This window comes from Zootermopsis nevadensis, unplaced genomic scaffold, assembly GCF_977971745.1.
Source record: "Zootermopsis nevadensis isolate Lab colony 2312 unplaced genomic scaffold, Znev_1.0 Znev_ptg000030l, whole genome shotgun sequence".
NCBI lineage: Eukaryota > Metazoa > Arthropoda > Insecta > Blattodea > Termopsidae > Zootermopsis > Zootermopsis nevadensis.
In genome coordinates, this window is record NW_028259162.1 from 16520240 (window position 1) to 16540591 (window position 20352).

General features: G+C 40.4%; 2 protein-coding genes and 1 long non-coding RNA gene across 3 annotated transcripts in view; 1 reads left to right on the forward strand and 2 right to left on the reverse strand.

Annotated features, from left to right (window-relative positions):
- LOC110831745 (uncharacterized) overlaps positions 1–14936 on the forward strand; it is a 46019-nt gene extending 31083 nt beyond the window's left edge. Inside the window, exon 2 of the long non-coding RNA XR_015537898.1 lies at positions 13857–14936. This is a non-coding gene — a long non-coding RNA (uncharacterized LOC110831745). The remainder of the gene's footprint in view (positions 1–13856) is intronic.
- LOC147872172 (ribosomal protein S6 kinase beta-like) overlaps positions 1–16051 on the reverse strand; it is a 353544-nt gene extending 337493 nt beyond the window's left edge. The window contains exon 1 of the mRNA XM_087358848.1: positions 14925–16051. Coding sequence (XP_087214974.1) covers positions 14925–15117 — 193 coding nt within the window. The 5' untranslated portion in view covers positions 15118–16051. The remainder of the gene's footprint in view (positions 1–14924) is intronic.
- LOC147872184 (uncharacterized) lies at positions 8937–13858 on the reverse strand. Its single transcript, XM_087358835.1, has one exon. The coding sequence runs from the start codon at positions 12226–12228 to the stop codon at positions 10297–10299; it is 1932 nt and encodes a 643-aa protein (XP_087214961.1). The 5' UTR covers positions 12229–13858; the 3' UTR covers positions 8937–10296.
- Positions 16052–20352: the final 4301 nt, after the last annotated feature.

Consider the following 20352-nt stretch of genomic DNA (forward strand, 5'->3'; position numbering starts at 1 on the left):
CGATTGCCAACATCTCTTGTTCTGCAACCGAATAACGCCTTTCGATCGGCGTCAGCACCCGTGAAGCCGTAGACACGATATGAGTTTCCCCGTTACTGTCGGTCTGCATAAGCACAGCTCCAACAGCTATGCCACTCGCATCGGTGTTAATTATGTACGGCAAGGCCTCGTCTGGATACACTAAGTGGATCGAGTTCGCAAACTGAGCTCGCAACTTCTCGAAGGCTTGCTTAATTTCGGCCGTCCACTTCCACTTATTTCCTTTCTTTAATAATGGAAGCAAAGGTGCCACGTAGTCTGCGTAATTTACGATAAATCTGTGATGATAGTTCGTCGTACCGAGGAACTACCTCAGCTGTTTCTGATTCCGCGGCGCCGGTAGCACAGTATGGCCTCTACCCGTGGTAGTCAGAAATATATTTCTAAGATCCACCACCAGGGAAGGATGAAAAACATCAGGTTTAACCAAATCGTGATTAAAAATCATAACGTTGACAGAGGAAAAATTAGCAAAAACAAGAACAAGCAGATTCTTATTTTGAATGGTAAGGTTGTGCTGAGCAAGTCTAAGGAAACATGCAGCACTATGAACGACATCCCCTCTAATTTTAATATAGTGATGTGAGTTAGCTTGAGGGAAGCCTTGAACCAAATCAAAACCAGGTGTATTAAAATCACCTAAGAGAACTACCCGAAAATTTGAGAGTTTAAATTCTTTTCCAGAGAATTAAAATAATTTTCAATAACTTTAACATCGGTGTTAGGCGAGAAATAGTGGTTTCCAACAAGTAAGTTGAAACCACCAGGAAGAGGAACTTCAACCCAAACACATTAGCTGATAAATTCAAGATCATACCTGCGTTTACAACCAGCCAGAGACTGGTGAACTGCCGTCAGAACACCACCACCTCTAGTTAAGTTGAGATCGGAGTAACGTCTGTCAGCGCGGAAAACGAGATAGTCATCAGGAAACAGATTGCGATTACAAAACGAATCATTAAGCCACGTCTCGGTAATACATATAATTTTAAAATCATTAATACAAACGTTATCATAAAAGTTGGTACATTTAGTACGCAAACCTCTAACATTTTGATAATAGATATCAATAGAATCCAAACGCTTTGAACCAGACGTGGTGAGACGATCCGAAATGGTGGCACAACAGTTACCTGACATAATTAAGAGGTACTAATGCTTCCCCCGAGCTCCTCACAAATACTGGTCCGCTCCGTTGTAGGGCACATTGCAATAGCAGAGTCAGAGTCAGCCGTTGTAGGTACCGAAATAAGAGGTGCACCAGCGGAGTACACCTGATCAGGGGTCAGTTTCCCATAAAAGGGAGCAATCAGGCACCCATTTGGCCATACACCGGTGTTATTTATAAGGGGAAAATCCTCTTCGTTGACCAAAATGTGAAAAGATGCATAGGAATTAAATTTAGTTTTAAGCCTAGTGCAAACTAACCTTTTTATGCTTAACTGCTCCTTTAAAGACTTATCTACGTCAGCAGCCGTGACCTCAGGGCTAAATCGTGAAAAAAAGGGCCTTTGACCTTTCCCTTTTAGATACAATGGGTAGAGAAGCAGAGTTTCTCACCCCTAACAACGGCTGTCTGCGTTGTTTAACAATGTTGGCCGAAGGCGTCCCAGAAGATGGCTTCTTTTTATGACTAACTGTTTTAAAACCTTCAGTATCCACAACTTCCTTGCTGCGCAAACCAGTTAATGCAACATCCTTGTCAGATTTAACTCCTGACTCGGTAGAAGTCTGGGCAAGAAATTTGTGCTGATCAGTTGTAACAACTTCCTTTCTGGGTTTGGAACCGGGCAAGGAGGACAATGATCCCTGGTGCTGCACTTTGGGCTGCACGGGTTGATGATCCACCAGACCTCGCAGCTCTTTAATTTCAGCCTTTAGGACTGTGTTATCACTTTTAAGAAGGGTGACATCCTCCCTCAATTTATTTACACTATCCACCAACGATTTAATCAGGTCAAGAGCACAGACTCCATTAAGACGTACAGTCTCTAATTGGACACACATAGCCTCATATTTATCAATCTCACAATTGTCGACATCAGTGCCTAGTGGCAAAACAAGAGACCTTTCAGGAGAAACGACTTTATTAGAAAGGTCAGAGGTCGAACACGATCGCGTTTTAATCGGCGTATCATCGCTTCGATCTTAGATTCTTAACGCAGGACGCGCACTTAAAGATGGAAACCCCTGAATCCATAAAATATGTGTATTCAGATTCACTGATCTGAAGACAGGCGAGATGAAATCTATTGCCGCAGGGCCCACAACACTTAATATGGTTTTGTTTGCCATAAAAGGCTTTGCCACACACGCCTCAAGAATCCTTACTCGCAGGCATGGTGGCCACAAATGTCGCTTTTGAGGGCGTAGGTTGGGTTGGTTTGTCAACTTGGATACAGTGATAGGGTGCGTTATCTAAGACGTTTACTGCATGAGTTGGAAGGTTGGGAACCAATTTTTCAACTAGCCATATCTCAACATTTTGCTGGTCATTTGACCATGATGATCCCCTGTCGCACTTCCAGCCTTGTATACGAGTTGTTCATTAGGAACAAAACCATGAATGCCTGTTTCCAGAGTTCACGTTTTCGTGGATATCCATGACGTCATCGCCTGGCCAGCACTTTGTAAACGTCAGATTGCTGTCCACCCACATTCCTCTTCCCTTTACTGCTTCATTTTCACAAGATATTTTGATTTCCGTTCGACCTCACAATCAAAATTTTTCTTTTTGAATGGCATTTCCTCCACTTAAATCCCATTCTTTTTGCAACTGCCTAAAGACTTCGGACACCAAGGATGTTTTTCCTTTCTTGTCTTGTTTAACTTTCTTGATTGTTGAGAGCAAGATTATTTCTCTCCTGGATCGAATCAATCTGTGGTAATTCTACAAAAGTTCATGTAGTAATGCAATATAGGTTGTACAGTGCACATGCACTAACGAACACAGGGCACAGAACTCAGGCTGTCTGTACTTGGAATCCATGGTTTTTGAACTGAGACAACACCGCACCCTTTCTTCCTTTCAAATACGGCCATACTTGCCAGTACCGGACAAGACTTGCCTTTCTTCAAATTCAAAGAAATGTTGCTTGTTGCCGCCATCTGCATTTCTACCCTCATTCTACAGCTACAGTAATTTCTCTGAATAGTAAGGAAAGACTGTGCTTTCAAATAGTTTTATTTACAACATTTTACCACTTAATAAACTTCCACATGAGCTCCATGTGGGGCACGTAAAATTGTAGTATCCCAGGTCCCCCAATGCGAAGAGTTAACTACTGCAGATGAGCCGAGCGGATGCTTCTGTGTTCAGGTGGCTATGGAGCTGCTGGATAAGGCGTCACTTAAGAGTGATATAGCTCAAGTGCAATCTTTAGATGTGCTTTATTGACAGAGCTGCTGATACAATCAGTGAGGTTGCCAAGACTTCGGAGACCCAAGAGCAGAGATTCGAATTCAATGGCAGCGTGACTGCCTGAGCTAAATGGCTGTAGTTACTCCCCCTTGTCTTAAATTTTCGAGAGGTATATATGTGCTTCAATAAATGAATTCCCTTGACGTAGGGTACCAAAATACTCTCTATTTCTCTGCCTTAGGGAGTCTTGGTATCAACATCACATGTTTTTCCATACATGGTTCCGTGCCCTCTGGCCTTTTAAACTCAGGGTGTTTACGTCCTTCGATCGCAGTTCCTGTTTCTTTGGATTTCGTAACACAATTTTCTAACATTTCTCAAATAACAAGGTTATACTAGCTTAATAATTGACTGCATACCTCAATACGTGGTTCGTGACCCACAGATACGACAAAATATCCAGACGCTATTCAATTTCGCGCCATATGTTACGGAGCATTTCGGCAGTTGTTCCTCCAATGACTTCACTGATTCGTCTTTTTAGTTCACCAATGTCGCGAACATTCCTTGCGTACACCCTGTCTTTGTTGTGTTGGTATATTGGCTTCAACAAACCCCTTCCGTTATTACTCATAGCATTTTAACAGACTATAGGTCTTCATCGAATAATATATCGAAGATTGGCAAGGGTGGAGTTGGACGTAGAAAGTTGACTGACCAAGAACAGTTTGCCTCTGAACAGCGACGTAAAGAAGTAGAATATCAGATAGAGACAGCGCTCCGGAAGGAGCGCGTTGCTCTAGTAACATCAAATTAACTTGCACGTCCTTGCAATATATGACAGTAGACACTAATGAAAGAACGTGGCGAAGATTTGGTTAAATCTTTGTCAGATCGACTGAGTAAATGTTGTATTTAATGAATAATTTTCACCGACATTAATACGTTACCGTCGGTGTTCTAGTGGTTATTGTCCTCGCCACTGGACGTGGACCCAAAGTTCGCGGGTTTAAACCCGGCCAAGGGTCATGAAAATCCATAGCACAACTTCCTTCGGAGGGGAAGTAAAGCCGTCGGTCCCATGTCTTAGATTTACGACATGTAAAATAAATCTGCAAGCATGAAAGAGATTCTTGTCGGTCATGTTTCCCACCTGTCTCAACTGATTCTCTACTAGTAGACAATTCAGGATTGAATAGGAATTGGGCAGAGGCAGTTGGCTTGCCACTCACTACTCAAGAAATGCACTCCGCAAGACTAGCGGACAAGTTGCCTGATCATCTGTCCCGGAACAGCCACTTGGCCAAAGAAATTGAAAATGGGGTAATATCGGACTAATGCCGAGCTCGGGTTAGAATCGGGTGCTCTTGATTGCTTGGGCTCTGGACTGGTATAGTTTGTATCCTCTCTGAATATAGTCCCTGTACAAAACAAATGTTTCGTAATTGGTCTGACAAATTCAAGATGCCTCTCAACTTAGAACCTAGTGTTCGATTTCTTTGGATCCATTTGGAAATGTAATTTGATTTTCCTTGTTGGCCGTTAATAACTGGTTCGCGTGAAAATCTGAGGTGCGTCTCTATATAAGTTATGGTAAAAAATCCTTTGGCACCGCCCAGTTGTTCAAAATTGAATTTGATATTGCTGTTCTTGGTTCCCTACTGATTCTGGTTAACAAATTTATATATTCTATCCTTGATGATAAGGGTTTATTACCTCAAAGGCTGTGTTCACGTTAGAACTTCCCTTTTATTTCCGTCAAAGGTTGACAGTAATTTAAGGGCCTCGCTCACGCTAACATACTCTTCTTCCATGCTCTCTGAATTATGTCCCTCTGCAACTTGTAAATTTTCGTTTTGAGGCCTGACACTCATGCACTTTTAGCAGGGATTAACTTTCTTCTAGCTTCGAACTGGGGGTCGCCACGTGTTTTGTTTTCTTTAATAGGCCATTTCAATTAGTTTTATTTACAACATTTTACTACTTTCATAATCTTCCACATGAGCTACATGTGTGGCACGTAAAATATCCAGGCGATGTGGAATTTCGCGCCATGTGTTACGGAGCATTTCGGAAGTTGTTCCTCCAATGACTTCACTGATTATTCTTTTTAGTTCACCAATGTCGCGAACATTCCTTCTTTGACAAACCCCCAAAGAAAGAAATCCAGGGGTGTAATGTCGGGGGATCGAGGTGGCCAGGGAATCGGTCCTCCGCGACCAATCCAACGTTCAGGAATTTCTTCCTGTAGGTAGTTCCGAACAATTAAACCCCAGTGTGGAGGTGCGCCATCTTGCTGTAAGTAAACGTTCGGTTGTCGGTGTTTCATTTGTGGTATTGCATAACCCTGTAACATGTCGGGGTAAGTAGTGCTAGTCACTGTAGGCTCGATGAAGAATGGTCCGATCACTTCATCTACAGCCAATGGGCGCCACACGTTAATTTTTTGGCTATCTCGTTCTTTCTCTCGAACTTCATGAGGGTTTTCTGTACCCCAAATCCGACAATTGTGACGGTTAACATAACCGGAAACGTGGAAGGTTGCTTCATCAGATAAGATTATTTTTTCTAAGAATGAGTTATCTTGGTCGATTTCATCAAAGATGCGCACGGCGAAATCATGAAGACGTGGTTTATCGTCAACTTGTAGTGCATGCAACAACTGTATTTTGTATACATGAAGTTTTAAGCGCTTATGCATAACCTTCATAACTGTCGATCGCGGTATTCCCAATTCCAAACTCGCACGTCGAGTCGATTTTCCTGGGCTTCTCGTAAGAGCTTCTCTCTCTCTCGATGAACGTCTTCGGAGACCTGTGGTCTGCCAGCATCTTTCCTATGTTGGACATTTCCTGTATCCTTAAATTGCAGATACCAACGTTTTATGGAGTCCTTACTAGGAGGAACATGGTTGAACTGTGGGCGAAAACGTCTTTGAGCAGTTATTACAGATTTGTTTTCATGAAACCACAGAACGCACATCGCTTTCTCCTGCACGGTAGCCATTTTGGTACCCAACCGCGGTTCCCACTTTGCACGATGCTCCTGTATGTGAGTGGTACAAGTTAGAGCCCCTACCCACATATATATCTTGACTAACAGCGACTATCAGCTTTTGAATAAGGACTCTGCTCGAAGGAGTTTGTTAGTTAGCGAGCTACATCTTACCTGCGGGCATTCATAGGCGCCACCTCGCGTCATGTCTTCGTAACAGCGTTGAAGCAACGACTTGAGCTTAAGATTTCCACGTCGTCTAAACCACCGATTACGTAAATGTTGAAACCTACTACTGCCGTTCCATGGTCGGCTCGACCTCCTCCATTTGCGAGAATGACAAGATTGTAGCTTCATAACTGTCGATCGTGTTTTAACCTCCCACTGGTTGCTAGCCAGGAAGGGGGCGTGTCCATTGATGGGGGTGCCATCGTACAGCTTCTGGACCAGCTTAGTAACACCGCATTTCCTCAGTGTTAGATGTAACGGTTATACCGCCGTAACTCGGTCACCGCTTCTTTGTAGGAATACAAATTTCCATATCTGAACATCTCTTGAATTCGAAAAAGGTCGTATTGCCCCATTGCAGTCTCGAAACACATCCTCCGGAGACCGAAATGTTTAACGAGTGGATGCTTTGTTTTGCATTCTGCTTCAATGCCACTGTTAACAGGCTTTCTAGAAAAATGGGTCCAGCTTACAGTCACAAATACACACGCTTAATTCTACTATTAAGTTACAAACACTGCATATAATAACAAACATTCGGGTAATAGAAGTATTGCCATCACACGTTTATCCACAAGCGTTTCACACAGTGCTTATTTCAAGCCGAGCACTTTATATTTTGTAAACCAAAATCACAACATGGCCACGCTTTCACTATCTGCTCTTTCCAGGAACAGGAAATGAGCCATCAGTCTGTCCTTTCGAGCAATGAAATCTACTAGAACTGTTGCTGTAGTTAAATGATTAAAATTGCATACTTTACTTACCTGCGATTCATCGCCGCTGTCCAAATTGGAGTGAGAGGTCCTTGGCGTTTCTTGATCACTTAAAAAAATGAGGGGCTTAAAATACCACAATTTGTGCACGTAAACATCATCGGTTCCTTTTCCTGGTTCTGTTAAAGATTTGATCGTTTTGAGCTTCCGGTAATTGCTTCTGATGTTGATTTTTGTACAACACTTTTAATGTTGGCAGCGGGATCGATTTCTTTAAGCTTTTCAACCAACTTTAAATGAGCTTCTTTTTTGGATCTGTCATGGTAGTCTTTTGACTTAACTTGCCAGAGACAATGTTCACTTTTGTACATTAAAATAAACTCGCTTCCGGGCCAGCTCCCAAGATGGACGTGAATACGTTTCTCCTTATGTACTGGTGTCTTCGTCGTCATAGTATCGATAGGAGATATTGGTTACACCCTATTGTGAGAGAGAGGCCTCGTTGGGGATCCTATCACACACTGATGTGCCAACTGAGGAGAGATGAATTGAAATTTTTCAATTATTTTCGAATGTCGATGTCTACTTTTGATTACCTGTTAAGAAGAGTGGAAGGTGATTTGATAAAACAAAACACAACTATGAGAATAAACATTAGTCGTGAAAAAAATTAGCCTATGCCTAAGGTGTGTCTTTTTAATTTATATTTCCATCAATCAAAATCACTTGGCAAAATTCACATTTTCACAAAACAGATTCATAAGCTAGATAAATCCATATTCAAAACAGAGTCACATTCACTTGCGGTAGATACTGTTGATAGCGTTGCAGGTGATTGTGCTGAGACATTCGGTTGTGGATGACTGAAGTATTCTGGATTTTGCCATCCGTAATAATTCGTTTGTTGTTGTCTATGATATTGTGAGAGATTGTTATATGGTGTATGTTTCTTTCTTTTGATATTTTGTAACAAACTTAAAACTCCGATTTGAAATTGCTAAGTTTCATCATCGTCTAGTTATGCCAAGGAGGGTACAAGACTTACGAAAATGCCATGTGACGATTCTCATGGCCTTCGTTCCTTGAAAGATGCATTTGATTGTCCAAAAATTTCATCATTTTTATATCCAATTCATGTTTAACATCAGTCCTTCTTTTCCTTTGTGTACCAGAATTACTCGTCGTGTTCCCAGATTTCGAAACATCCCCATGGTTTTCTTCAGCGTGAGCAGTTTGGCTTTTTTCAGTGCTTGCTTCATCATTGCTTGGGTGACCCTACCATGAGCCGAAGCTCCGGCCGGCATAGCCCTAAGGGTCATTTGAGCACGAAAGCTTCACCCAGCAAAATTTATTTGCCTTCGACAAGCGAATAGTGGGACAGCTTTACTTATACGTTTACCACTTTTCCCATAACATTTATTCTCATACAGCAAGAATTCCAACTATGGCATATATTAATATTTTAAAAAATATAAGGTAAAGCGAGTAGAGACTGCGCACCATTCGGAAAAAAATCACTAAAAATCGAATGTTTATCTATTTTCGAAAATAAGTGTACACATGTGTTCTTTGGTATGTTAGGCATATTTAATGAACAATATTCCGATTGTTTTTTCAATTTTTGATAAGATAATGCAGTTTTTTCAGACATTCGATTTTACGCAATCTCTCCTAACCGGGTAGGTGAGATTGCGCAAATGGGTAGGAAAGATGGTTTATGGTTTGAATTACTTATTTCGATCAAACTTTATTAGAAATTGTTATTATAAAATGAATTAGAAGCTTTATTATTACAGAAAATGAATAGTAATGTTAATAAAAAAGAAACTGTTTCATTATTACAAAAAATAAATACATAATTGTATCCGACTGTTTATACTCAAAAGCACACATTATTCTTCGTAATTTTAGGAAAGTTAAGTCGGCCTATTGTCAGTCAGGAGAAGAAACACACTTAATCAAACAAAAAACTGAATCAAACAACAAACGTACTTAATTACTAATATTAACCCTTTGCGGTCCCTTTTAAATACTACTACAGCTCTCTGCAAGTCTATTTAAATACCACTAAGCTGTATAAATTCAACTACTGTTATGAACTGTTTTGATTTTTTTTAACTTGCATAAAACAGAAGAAACTCTGCTAAATATGGCAAAATATGTTCTGAGAGGATCACAGTTCCTCTTATTTGAATTCTGACCGTGTGAAACTTTTTCACGGACTGTACCACTATCGCTAGTGAAATGCGTAATAAGCGGTACCTATCTGCTTCCTGTCATTCGGTAGAGCAAGTCCAAGTCGGTAGATATGACTTTGGCGACGTCTAAACATCTCTTATTGTATTCAGATATACGATGTATAAGCATTGTATTTCATATTCTCAGAGCTGTGCTTCATTTCGTCCTACTTGCTTTCGAAAGGTCAAGAGCAAATTAAACACCAGGAAAGTGAAACAGAACTCGAAGTATAAAAGATGAAGTCACTACACGCAAAGAATGCTTGATAAGAAGACGGAACAATATGCACATGTCAGTGGTGGATTGCTCTATGCGCCAAAAATAATTAAACAAATATAATGTCTTACTGGGAAGATGGGTTAATTGTTTTATAACTTTATCAGATATAAAATACTTCTATTCTAAGTATATATGACTGTCACACACACGATGATATTCCTTCGCTATATGTTGTATGGCAAAACACTTTGTGTGGAATTCTGACTTCCTTTAGACACGTGTCAGAATCACATCTCTTTTCTCTCCTGCCTCCTTTCACTATTATAAGGTACTCAGAGTCTTACCAGGAAAACTAAGATAGAACTAGTGAAAGGAAAATATGCTGACACAGTTTGCCATCCTCAGTTTGACTCCAGATCGCGTAAAATACATGGTGGACTCAGTCCGACAGAGACGGCAAAGGGTTATATACTCCGGATACCATTCTAATACAAATTCTTGCTACTTGTTTCTTCTCTTCTGCCGGATTTCTTTTCGACCACAATCAATACACTGTTGGTCATACACAGAACAGGTTTCATGAAGCCATCTACCGCATGAGATGCATTTTATCCAGTCCGATTTTGAAGTCGTAACGGAGTAATGTTCTAAACACACTACGCATTCGTCGCTTGTGTTTTCTCTGACGTGGTCTGACAGAAGTTCCATTCCATCGCTGACTTCGCCAGATGTGTTCGATGGTGTAGGAGAATCATATTTCAACCTTCTACGGCCTGTACTTTGTTTCTTTCTTGTTAATTTAGATTGCCGAGACCTCACAGTCACTCCTTGTTTCATCTTATCTTTTGCTGTTTTCTTCTTTTTTAAAGCTGCTTCGTTCTTCTTTCTTTTACGTTCTTGTAATTCTTTCTGAGTATTGATGTACTCAGGATCAGTAACGTTTGTCGCACTCCGCTTCCTTTTTGCTTTTGAAGGCTGTAAACTGTGAGGAAGAGGTGAAATTTGTTTTAAAACTTTTGTTGGTGTCACCTTAGCTTGCGTAGATGTTGACGGCTGACAATTGAGTAAAATGTATGAGGGATGCAAATTTACCATAGAGGGAACCGTTGATGTGGTCGGTGTGCATTCAGGAGAGAGAGGAATTTGAGCGGATGGAGAAGTCGGAGTTGTGACTGAAGGTGTGCTCGGAGTATGAGGTTGTTCAGTGTTTCCTTGTTGGACATCTACATCACAGGATAACAAATAGGCGTGTTCGGGAATTGCATCTATGTTTAGAGGATAAATGCCAGTAGCACGGAAGGCAGAAGCTCCGAGTTGAACGTTAGCGACGCGAGACCAAGCTGAATTTAGAAGTTCGCCGAAATCCTCTCTTGTAATTCTTCCTGTTCCTTGTCGAGCCGTGACCAACTTTCCACAAGCATCTTTGAAATAGGTTTTGAAAGGCTTAAATACAACCCGATCCAAAGGCTGTAGATAATGGGTTGTGTGACTTGGCAAGCAAAGGATGATAACATCATTATCTGCGGCGACTTGCAGCATGTCTGGGCTGTTCATATGAGAACTATGGCCATCAAGTATCAGCAAATTTTTACCTATGGGTTTTCGTGGAATGAAATGTTGAGTCATCCAATCCATAAATAATTTACTGCTGATATAAGCGCTCTCTCTCCTCATCTTTATTACTGAACCTGGTGTGCCCCTTTCATATTGAGGTTTTGCGTAAACGCCTTTGAAAATACAAAAAGGGGGTAAAAATTGCCCCTCCGCATTGCAACAAGCCAGAATAGTGATTGTCTCTCCTTTTTCGGCGCTGGTGACGACATGGACATCCTTACTGCCTTTCGCTGCAATTACTTTACCGGGTTCGTTATTCAATTGTAGCCCAATCTCGTCGCAGTTCCAGATGCAGCCTGGTTTCCGCAGAAGATCGTTTTCGGTCAAAATAGATGTCATAAGACTGAAATAATTCTTAACTTCCTCACGATTCATGCCTTCTGTTCTTGCTCGACTGATTCCTTGCGATTTTCTGACGCTTAAATCACGATTTCTCCGCATAAACGATGCGAACCAAACTTTCCCGGCCATCTTCTGTTCGGTATTGAAAGTATTTTTTATACCCAGTGTTTCTGCTAAAGAGTATGCCATAATTCTTACATCGCGTTGTGTTGGCGCGAACCCAACTGCCTGAAGTTTTTTGATGTGATGGGCTAATTTCTTTTCCGTATCGACACCTAGTTGCGAATCTGGACCCAAAGCATGCTTTCCAAAAACATTTCTCTTTAGCCTATTTCTCAAGGTGGATTCAGGAATATTGAATTTTCTACTTGCAGCGCGTATGGTGAGAGAGTCATTTTTTATAGCTTCTATAGCTCGTCGCAAATCCTCCTCTGACCAAGACCCTTTATTATACTTTCTCACATAAACGTTTGGCATTGCGACCTATAAGGAGAAATGACAAAAAAATATTTAGTAATACTCTGCGCTAGAAAAACTGCTCCGAAAACAAACTAGGAATTGCATGTATCATTTTATGTTATTTTATTCCTTAACTTATGTAAAATACAGGTAAACGCAGTAGATAAGATGAAAAACACAAAGAACATACTTCATTTTTGTTTGATTTTGCAATTAATTGAGTGAACAAGTTTATTTTAATCTCTCCTCCCATTGAAACAAATGAAAATCCTGCGCAAACTCTCCTATCTAGCGCAAGCGCCAACTATACTCATTAGGTAGGGAAGATTGTGCACCCACGTGATCGGCATGAAAATTTCTACAGTGACTCGCAACAGCATGAAGCACTAGTCTCAACAAAGAACTAACTTAGAAACTACTTTATTTGCAATTATTTAGAAGTGAAACACTTCTTATGAAAATATACGAAACATTCCAGAAAATTCAAGCCCTCACCTTCTACAGAACAAGCAGAAAATTGGCAATAAAACACAGAGAACAGCTTGCATCGACACGTAAATGTAACTGAAGCCTCTACGAGTGATGTGCTTACTGCTCCTCACGCTGCTGCGCGCTCATCTTACCCCCTTCCACCTGAATTTAGACATGCGCAAACTCTCCTACCGCGCAATCTCTGCTAGCTTTACCTTATCATAGTGCCAATAAGATATAAAATCAGTTGAACTCTAATTAAGATAAATTAAAGAAATACTCATTATTCTTGAACTAAAACAGCTGCTACAACACTTACTTCTTGAAATAATAAAGATCTTTCCAAATTGAAATGGATAAAGCACATATTTCAGATTCAGATTACTCACTTTCCAATACGCGTGAGAGACGAAGATGCCTGGAATCTGTATTTAAAATTATTGAAAATAACCATTAATGTTTCAGGGGTACGTACAATTCTGAATCCCCGGTGTTTGAAGATCAATAAGTCTTGGTTTTGGAGCTAAACTGCACAAAATGATGAAATTTTTACCAAATCGCCAGAAAACTTTCAACATTTGACACAGATATGTCCTATAAGATAAAGATACACAATGAACCAAAGCTGTGAAAACCTAAGAACAAGAAATCACAGGTAGCTGTAGAGGGAAGTTTCAGGGTTTTTTAAATTTTACTTTTGCGAAGAAAGGGGCTTGAAGTAAAATTCGAAACCAACTTTGTCAGTGTGTGAAGAAAAACATTTACTAAAATATTTTCACTTTCTAGTATCCTGTAGTAGTTGCTCCTCTTGAAATGTTTTCTGAAATCACATTGTAGTCTTGTAGGGGTCCCTTAGACCATACGTCCCTAAGTGTAGTTTCTTCTTGTTCATTATTATGGCAGCTCTCGTGAACATCAGTTGTTTCGGTAATTTTGTTGAGAAAGGACAATTGCTCATGAAATACATAAAGCCCTGACGGCTTGGCAGAAGAATCAGATTTCTTCTGCTCCTTATCTTTCTCCATAGATTCATAAAACTTACCAAATTCTTGTCTCTGCTTCTGTTCCAATTCATCGAAGTTCTCCTTCAGTGCCACACATATTTCCCTCCATGCACATTCCTTTAATTTCTTGTCTTTGTGGGACTCCAATGTCTTATGCCTTTCTTCTACTAGGGTTATCAACAGTTCCGTGATCATTCCATCCATTACGCACGTGGCTGTAGTAACAACACAAGTGTACAAGTGCGCTGTATCGACTGGTCGGCAGCCTCGGGATGCTTTCCTCTACGGTAGGAAAACCGAATTTTCTACGGGCGAAATATTCACTTTTTTTTTACAACATGGCATCTTTCGGTTTGCAGTGACAAAACCGAATGTTATCAGCGACCGATTCGGTGCTTTTACCGTACACGGTCGACAGCTGTTTCATGTTAACATTCACATATAACGTGCATTGCCAATGGTGTACGGTAAATTAATATATTCCATAAAACGGCCGATTCGGTGTCGTGTGAACGAGCTAAGCCGCCTTGCTGGACACACGCAGCGTTCAGCAAGACTCCCCCAAGACTTTGAATTTGAAGAGAGCGTTCTCATTGGCTGATTGGTTCATCACCCGAACTTTACAAATTTGCCGCCGATAGCTCACTTTAAACTCATTGGTGGTTAATGACGCGATCTGTCCTAGTTCGGCTAATGGCTAAAACACACCTGGAAGAGCTTACCCATCCCACCAAGTCGAGCCACCGATCATAAAATCAGCCTTTCAGCCAGTCACGTAGATGGGCGCCAGGCAGTCGCCTGATGGAGCAAACAAGTCCCCCAAGACGTAGCCCGAACTAGCGATATTAAGAATGAAATCGGGAAGTTTTAATAAAATTTAATTATAAACTTCGATTAAGGAAGGTGCTACCGAAACAAAACTAACTTAGGCCCCTTTTCTTGCGTATAAACTGGAGTAATCGCCAAAAGTCCAGTCTATGTCTATCTCAGGTCCGCCTGCTCGAGAATCGAACTCAGTGCGGGCTGTCACACTCATAATGTTCTGAGTTTCAACTCTCATATCCTTTTTCAATTGCCATAGTCGTGGAGTCCGTCCTGGTCCGGGGCTTAGTTAATTTGTTCGTAACGATGCTTTTTTTTACGATGAAAGGTTGTTAGCCTTACGCCAAGGTATCACTCTTAGTCTGGCGCATCGCCATAGACCCGCAACGCAAAATGATAACAGGTTTGGTCACATACCTGAGGGTCTGTCCTCCATGTGGTCTTTATCCCAGTTCTTGAGAGTGTCATCATCCCAGTTTTCTGGGGCTTTGTCTCCCAATCTTCTACATTTAGGTTGTACCAGTCGTAAAGATCTTCTGTCCCAGTCCGAGACAGGTTTGTTGTTCCAGAATTGGCCACGCTCATCCCCACGGTTGAAGGGGCACTCCATGTTCTGGTCCAATTCATTGTTTTTAATATGATACTGGAAAGATAGGTTATGACAGGCGAATCAGTCCCTGTCTGGCTGTCAAAGTCACAAAACTCTCCTACATTTTATGGTTCATAACGTTATAAAAATAGCAGTTATTCTAAATCAGTCCAGTCCCTACCCACACATCACATACAAGATGTGTCTTAATGTTTCCCTCTCGTCTGTGCTACATCTCACAATTGTTCTTCCCTCTCCATTACAAATGTAATCTCTCCTGTGTGTGCTGTATTTCCTGCCCATCTCATCCTGCTTGGTGTATCATTCTTATACTATCTGATTGAAGAGCGCAAATTATGCAGCTCGTTAATTTTCAGTTCCTTCAGCCCCCACCCCCGTAATTTAAAATTTTCTCTTTAACACACTATCCTTAGACACCCTCAACTTGGAATAAACGTCGCAGCATCCCAGATGATATTTGTCTCCTCGGTCTGTGTTCTTTCCTTGATCTGAAGGATTGAGCGTCACGCCCATACAAAAGAACTTGTAAAATTTCAGCGCTTGTGTATTTTTATCCTTACATTTATTACATTTCTTGATAGAGTGCAGTCCATAAGATACAATATTCTGAACTGCACAGTAGCAAGTATTCCCCGAATTGCTCTTAACCGCGCCATTTGTAGTGACAATATGATTAGTAGCAAGTAAAATGTTTCTTTCATGTGAAATTCATTTCATTTCATGAATGGTTGGTAGCTGCTCATGGGGAGAATAAATTTCCTGCATCTACAGAATCTGACATTGCCTTTTTTGTAAAATTTCATCCCTGGGACCTATCTTATAATAGTTGAACCTGAATCACAAGTAATAATAGCAGGTCTACATGAAGTTGACTTTATAACGCCCATTGTACATGTTACACTGAACTAGCCTTCAAAGGATTTGCTTTAATTTCAAATAATAAAACCAATAAAATAAAATAAAATATAATGCTTTAAATACATATTTTTATTTCCTTGTCCAGTTTGAAAATGTCAGGTTTGTCGGTCTCTGGGCACAGATGTGAATCTAGCACTCGCTAAATATGAAGCAGGAGTGCTAAGTAAACACTTGACAGCTACAATAGTTCCCTGTATATTACTTACCCAACTCCGCAAAAATGCTGTTCGCCAGTTGGATTTTATGCTGTACATATTGAAATGAGCTTTGTTCTTCTTGTGACAAACTTAGTTTTTTTTATCGTATTCTTTTTTTCACAGTTTACTTCGAAAATTTTTGCAAACCGTTATGATGACGTTTCAAAAGTTGCTCCTGCTGTAGACGATTGGTAGCTGCGCAATACCTGTCCGCAATCGATACATGTATCGATTGTGAGTCGAGTTTTAGTAACGAAGTATCCGCTATATCCGACAGATGTCGACAGCATGTAAAGCGTCCCCTAGACGGTCAATATTTTTGCACAATAATATTGCGAGGTGCACCAGACCGTACAATATTATTGTCCAATATTTTATCTGCCGATTTTCAGTGTACATTTGATTGTTGTGCAGTCAACATGTTAAGTGACACAGAAGCTGCGTGTGTGGCCATCGCTGTGGCTGTGTCTGAAGAAGAAGGAGAAAGCGAAGATGGATGAAGGAATGGTTCAAAAAAAGAGATGAGTGCACTCATGAGAACTTATTAAATGACCTAAGAGTGAGTGAACCAGGCGACTTTCGGAACTTTCTGCGTCTAGATGGTGAATCTTTTGATGAACTGCTAAGAATGATTACCTCTCGAATTCAGAAAAGAAATACTACCTTGCGAGATGCTATCTCTCCAAGTCAGCGTTTATCTATTACACTACGTTATTGCGCAAAGAATTGATTTTTTTTAAATCACTTCTTGTTTTTCAGCTTCCGGATGTCTTTCTTTGTATTTTTCAACGAGCAGGTAGTATTGTTCATTTTTTTTTTTGTTTCGGTTGCTGTACTCCTTACTCTTAACATTCCACAAAGCCGACAACGAGTGATAAACCTCTATAAATTCCAAAATGAACTTTCGTTCGTCATCTTTCACTTTAGACGACGACATGTTCAGCGCGCACCGACGTTCACGCCACGACGTCTGGGACAGAACTGAACGATATTGCGCAATACTGCCTACAGATGATACAAACCTTTTCCACATTGTGCAATAAATATCAAACCATTTTTGATTGACACAATATATTGTACAAAACTGAATATTGCACAATAATATTGACCGTGTAGGGGTCGCTTTAGGTAGACCGCGCACTGGCATGCGTCAAGACACGATGTCCTTATTTATTTGCTCTACATCAACCGACAAACATTCCACAGGGTATCTACTTAAAACTGTCTGCATTACAATTCCTTTTACCGGCCCTGTATTCATGAGGCTCCTGTCGTGCTTGGATTGCGTGGTGGGCGGGAGTTGTGCGCGTTCTTCCGGTGGGTCAGCGGCGAATCAGTTTCAGTGCCGCTAGTAACAGCGAACTACGAATATTTCTCGTCACTAACACATGTTATTACATTAATTGTTTTTACCTCAAATCACAAAAGATGTTCAAAGTGACTTCCTTGTGCAAGCTTTACATCTCGTTAATCGAAATACTCGACGAAGCTCTTCTTAGGAAATCGTCGAAATCAATTGTCGAGTATCTTCTTTAAGTTCTTCTGTAGTGTGAGGATTGTTTACATAAACTTTGTTCTTCAGCATGCCCCACAGGTAAAAATCGCACGGGTTTAAGTCTGGGGAAGGCGGAGGCCACTGAACGATAACTTGTTCACCAAACACTTCTCCTAATGCTGACATCGACCGATCAGCTGTGTGAGCTGTAGCATTGTCTTGCATGAAGAAACCTCAAGTCGTTTCTTCGTCTGTCATTTCTTGGAAAAAGGGTCTACGTATTAAATTTACATAACGTTCACAATTTATGGTTTCATTATAAAAGATTGGCCCTATTATTCTCTTGGAGGTATCTGCACACCAGACTCCAACCTTAATGTCATGAAGAGGATGTTCATGCAACTGATGTGGATTTTCGGAACTGTAGTAGCGGTTGACTTATCCACTTAGATGCAGCCTTGCTTCATCACTATAAACAATAGCTCTGGTTTAACAATTCCATCTTGCACGGATCTCAACAACCAATTGCAGAAACGAATCCTAGCACCGTGTTAACTGAAACTGGCATTCCTCTTTCTCCAAAGCTGTAATTTACACAAGTTTTAAATTATACCTCATTCACAGGAGTTTCCATTCATGTATAAATATTCAAGAGCTTGCTGATTGAACTGAAAAACAGTATATCATATTACCTTTAATATGCTTACCAATTTGCCATCTGATAAAAACAAATGAGATTTTAATCTGTCCAAATACATTTGTAGAAATTATGTCCGCATGTCCCTGAAACATTTGTTGCAACAAGCTATTGACTTTTGAGGTTTTTTGCACACTATTGAGGTACACAATACTCGAGACACGTAGAAAACAACTCCGGATTGAATAGCACAATAGTGTAGCTATAACACCATTTCAAGACACTTCACTGCACCGAAGTATTTCAAATAATTTGAATAGGAGGCGTATACTAGACGAAAAGTGATTAGCAGAGGAGAAATGTTCAGTCACTAGAAACAGCCGAGGGGCTGGCCTTGAAACTACGATGAACAAAAAACGTGTATTAGTCTAATGAATCTAAAGGTAACTCGCAAGCAAACAATCCAAAACGGATGGGCAGCAAATTTTGCTTTTAAAAGTATTTATGAATGAAAGGAAATTTAACTTTAGTAATTATAACCGTCCTTGGTTAGTTGTTTGCCTCGGCTAGCCAGGGACTCAGGGTCGTTCACGGGGATCGAGTGAATCACGAACAGATAATAATTAACTGTTGATCTAATTATACTTTTATTATGTATTTTCTTCGCTACATAACTTTATAAAATCTTAACCTCTACTGTCAAGAAACTTTCCAAGACTGTTTTCTACTGCCCAGACACCCTTCACGACCCTTGCTGCTGGCTCACTCCCCCAAAAAGACCACATGTGAGTCCTCCCCCTACTTTCTCACTTAACGCAGCCGTTTCTTTGTTTTTAAAGAATGTCGGCCAGCTCGCCCTTGCAGCGTTGCTCCACAGAACTCTAATGTCTGGACGGTTACATAATATGCCTTTCTAATCAAATCTAAAAGTTCGTGACGATGGCGAGTTATTTAAATAAAAAGTTCTTTGGATATTTTCCATCGTCGGAGATTGTTCTCTATCCCCGTCTTCAGGTACCTACTCTGTTGGGTCCAGTAGATAGAGCTAATCCCTATCTCCGGACCTTTTATTATCCATACTCAAATTTGGGCCCAACAATACCACTATACAAAACTAGTAGGCTATCAAGAATTGAAAAGCAAGACGGAATATACCGGATCAAACCCAACATTCTTAAAGCTTGTGAACGAAAATATAGTTTGCAGTCCAGCACTACACCGAGATCTTTAACACTGGGAGCGTGATATCACATTGTTACATAGCGTATTTAAAATATATACTGTTTGTTTTACGAGTGAAAAATATAATCGTAGTTTTACCTAAATTATGTTTCATATCAATAATAATATTATTATAATATTTTGAAACCCATTCCCGTGCATTGCACGTTACACCCCAGCCTTCATTAAATTTTAAATGTTCAGAATGTATTTTACGGCGTTAGCTCCTACCTTTGTTTTCACTTATTGTAAAAAAATCCTGTCTCAAAAGACTGCTTTTTTATCTTGCAATTTGTTCATTCTTATTCCAATTTTCGCCGCAATCCGAATATAGTTTTAACCATTTTTGGTTGATTATGAGCAAAACCATACCGTTCTAATTCTAGTACGTATTGCACAGCCCTGTGATGGTTAGGTGGTTCTTCGTACACAGATAACTCTTCTTTCTCTGAAGATTCTTCTCAGTAAATGGACCTGCCCTTCTGGAATATTCCTCGGATTAGCAGATACAAGTTTCATTATTATTCAGGGTATTCTTCCTTCTCTGTCCACCCAACTCGTACTGCTAGTTTAACCCGACGGACCTTGGACCGTTGAAGAGTCCAGTTCACGTCTACTATAGCCAGTCTTGTTAAAAATTGCCAGAGATGCCAAGTCATACGTGTCACATTTTCCAATGTTACAAATAACCATTTCTTGGACTTAGTAGCGTATCTTAAGTATGCTTGTATAGTTGGGTTTGCAACAATGTTTATGCCGGTTTCAAC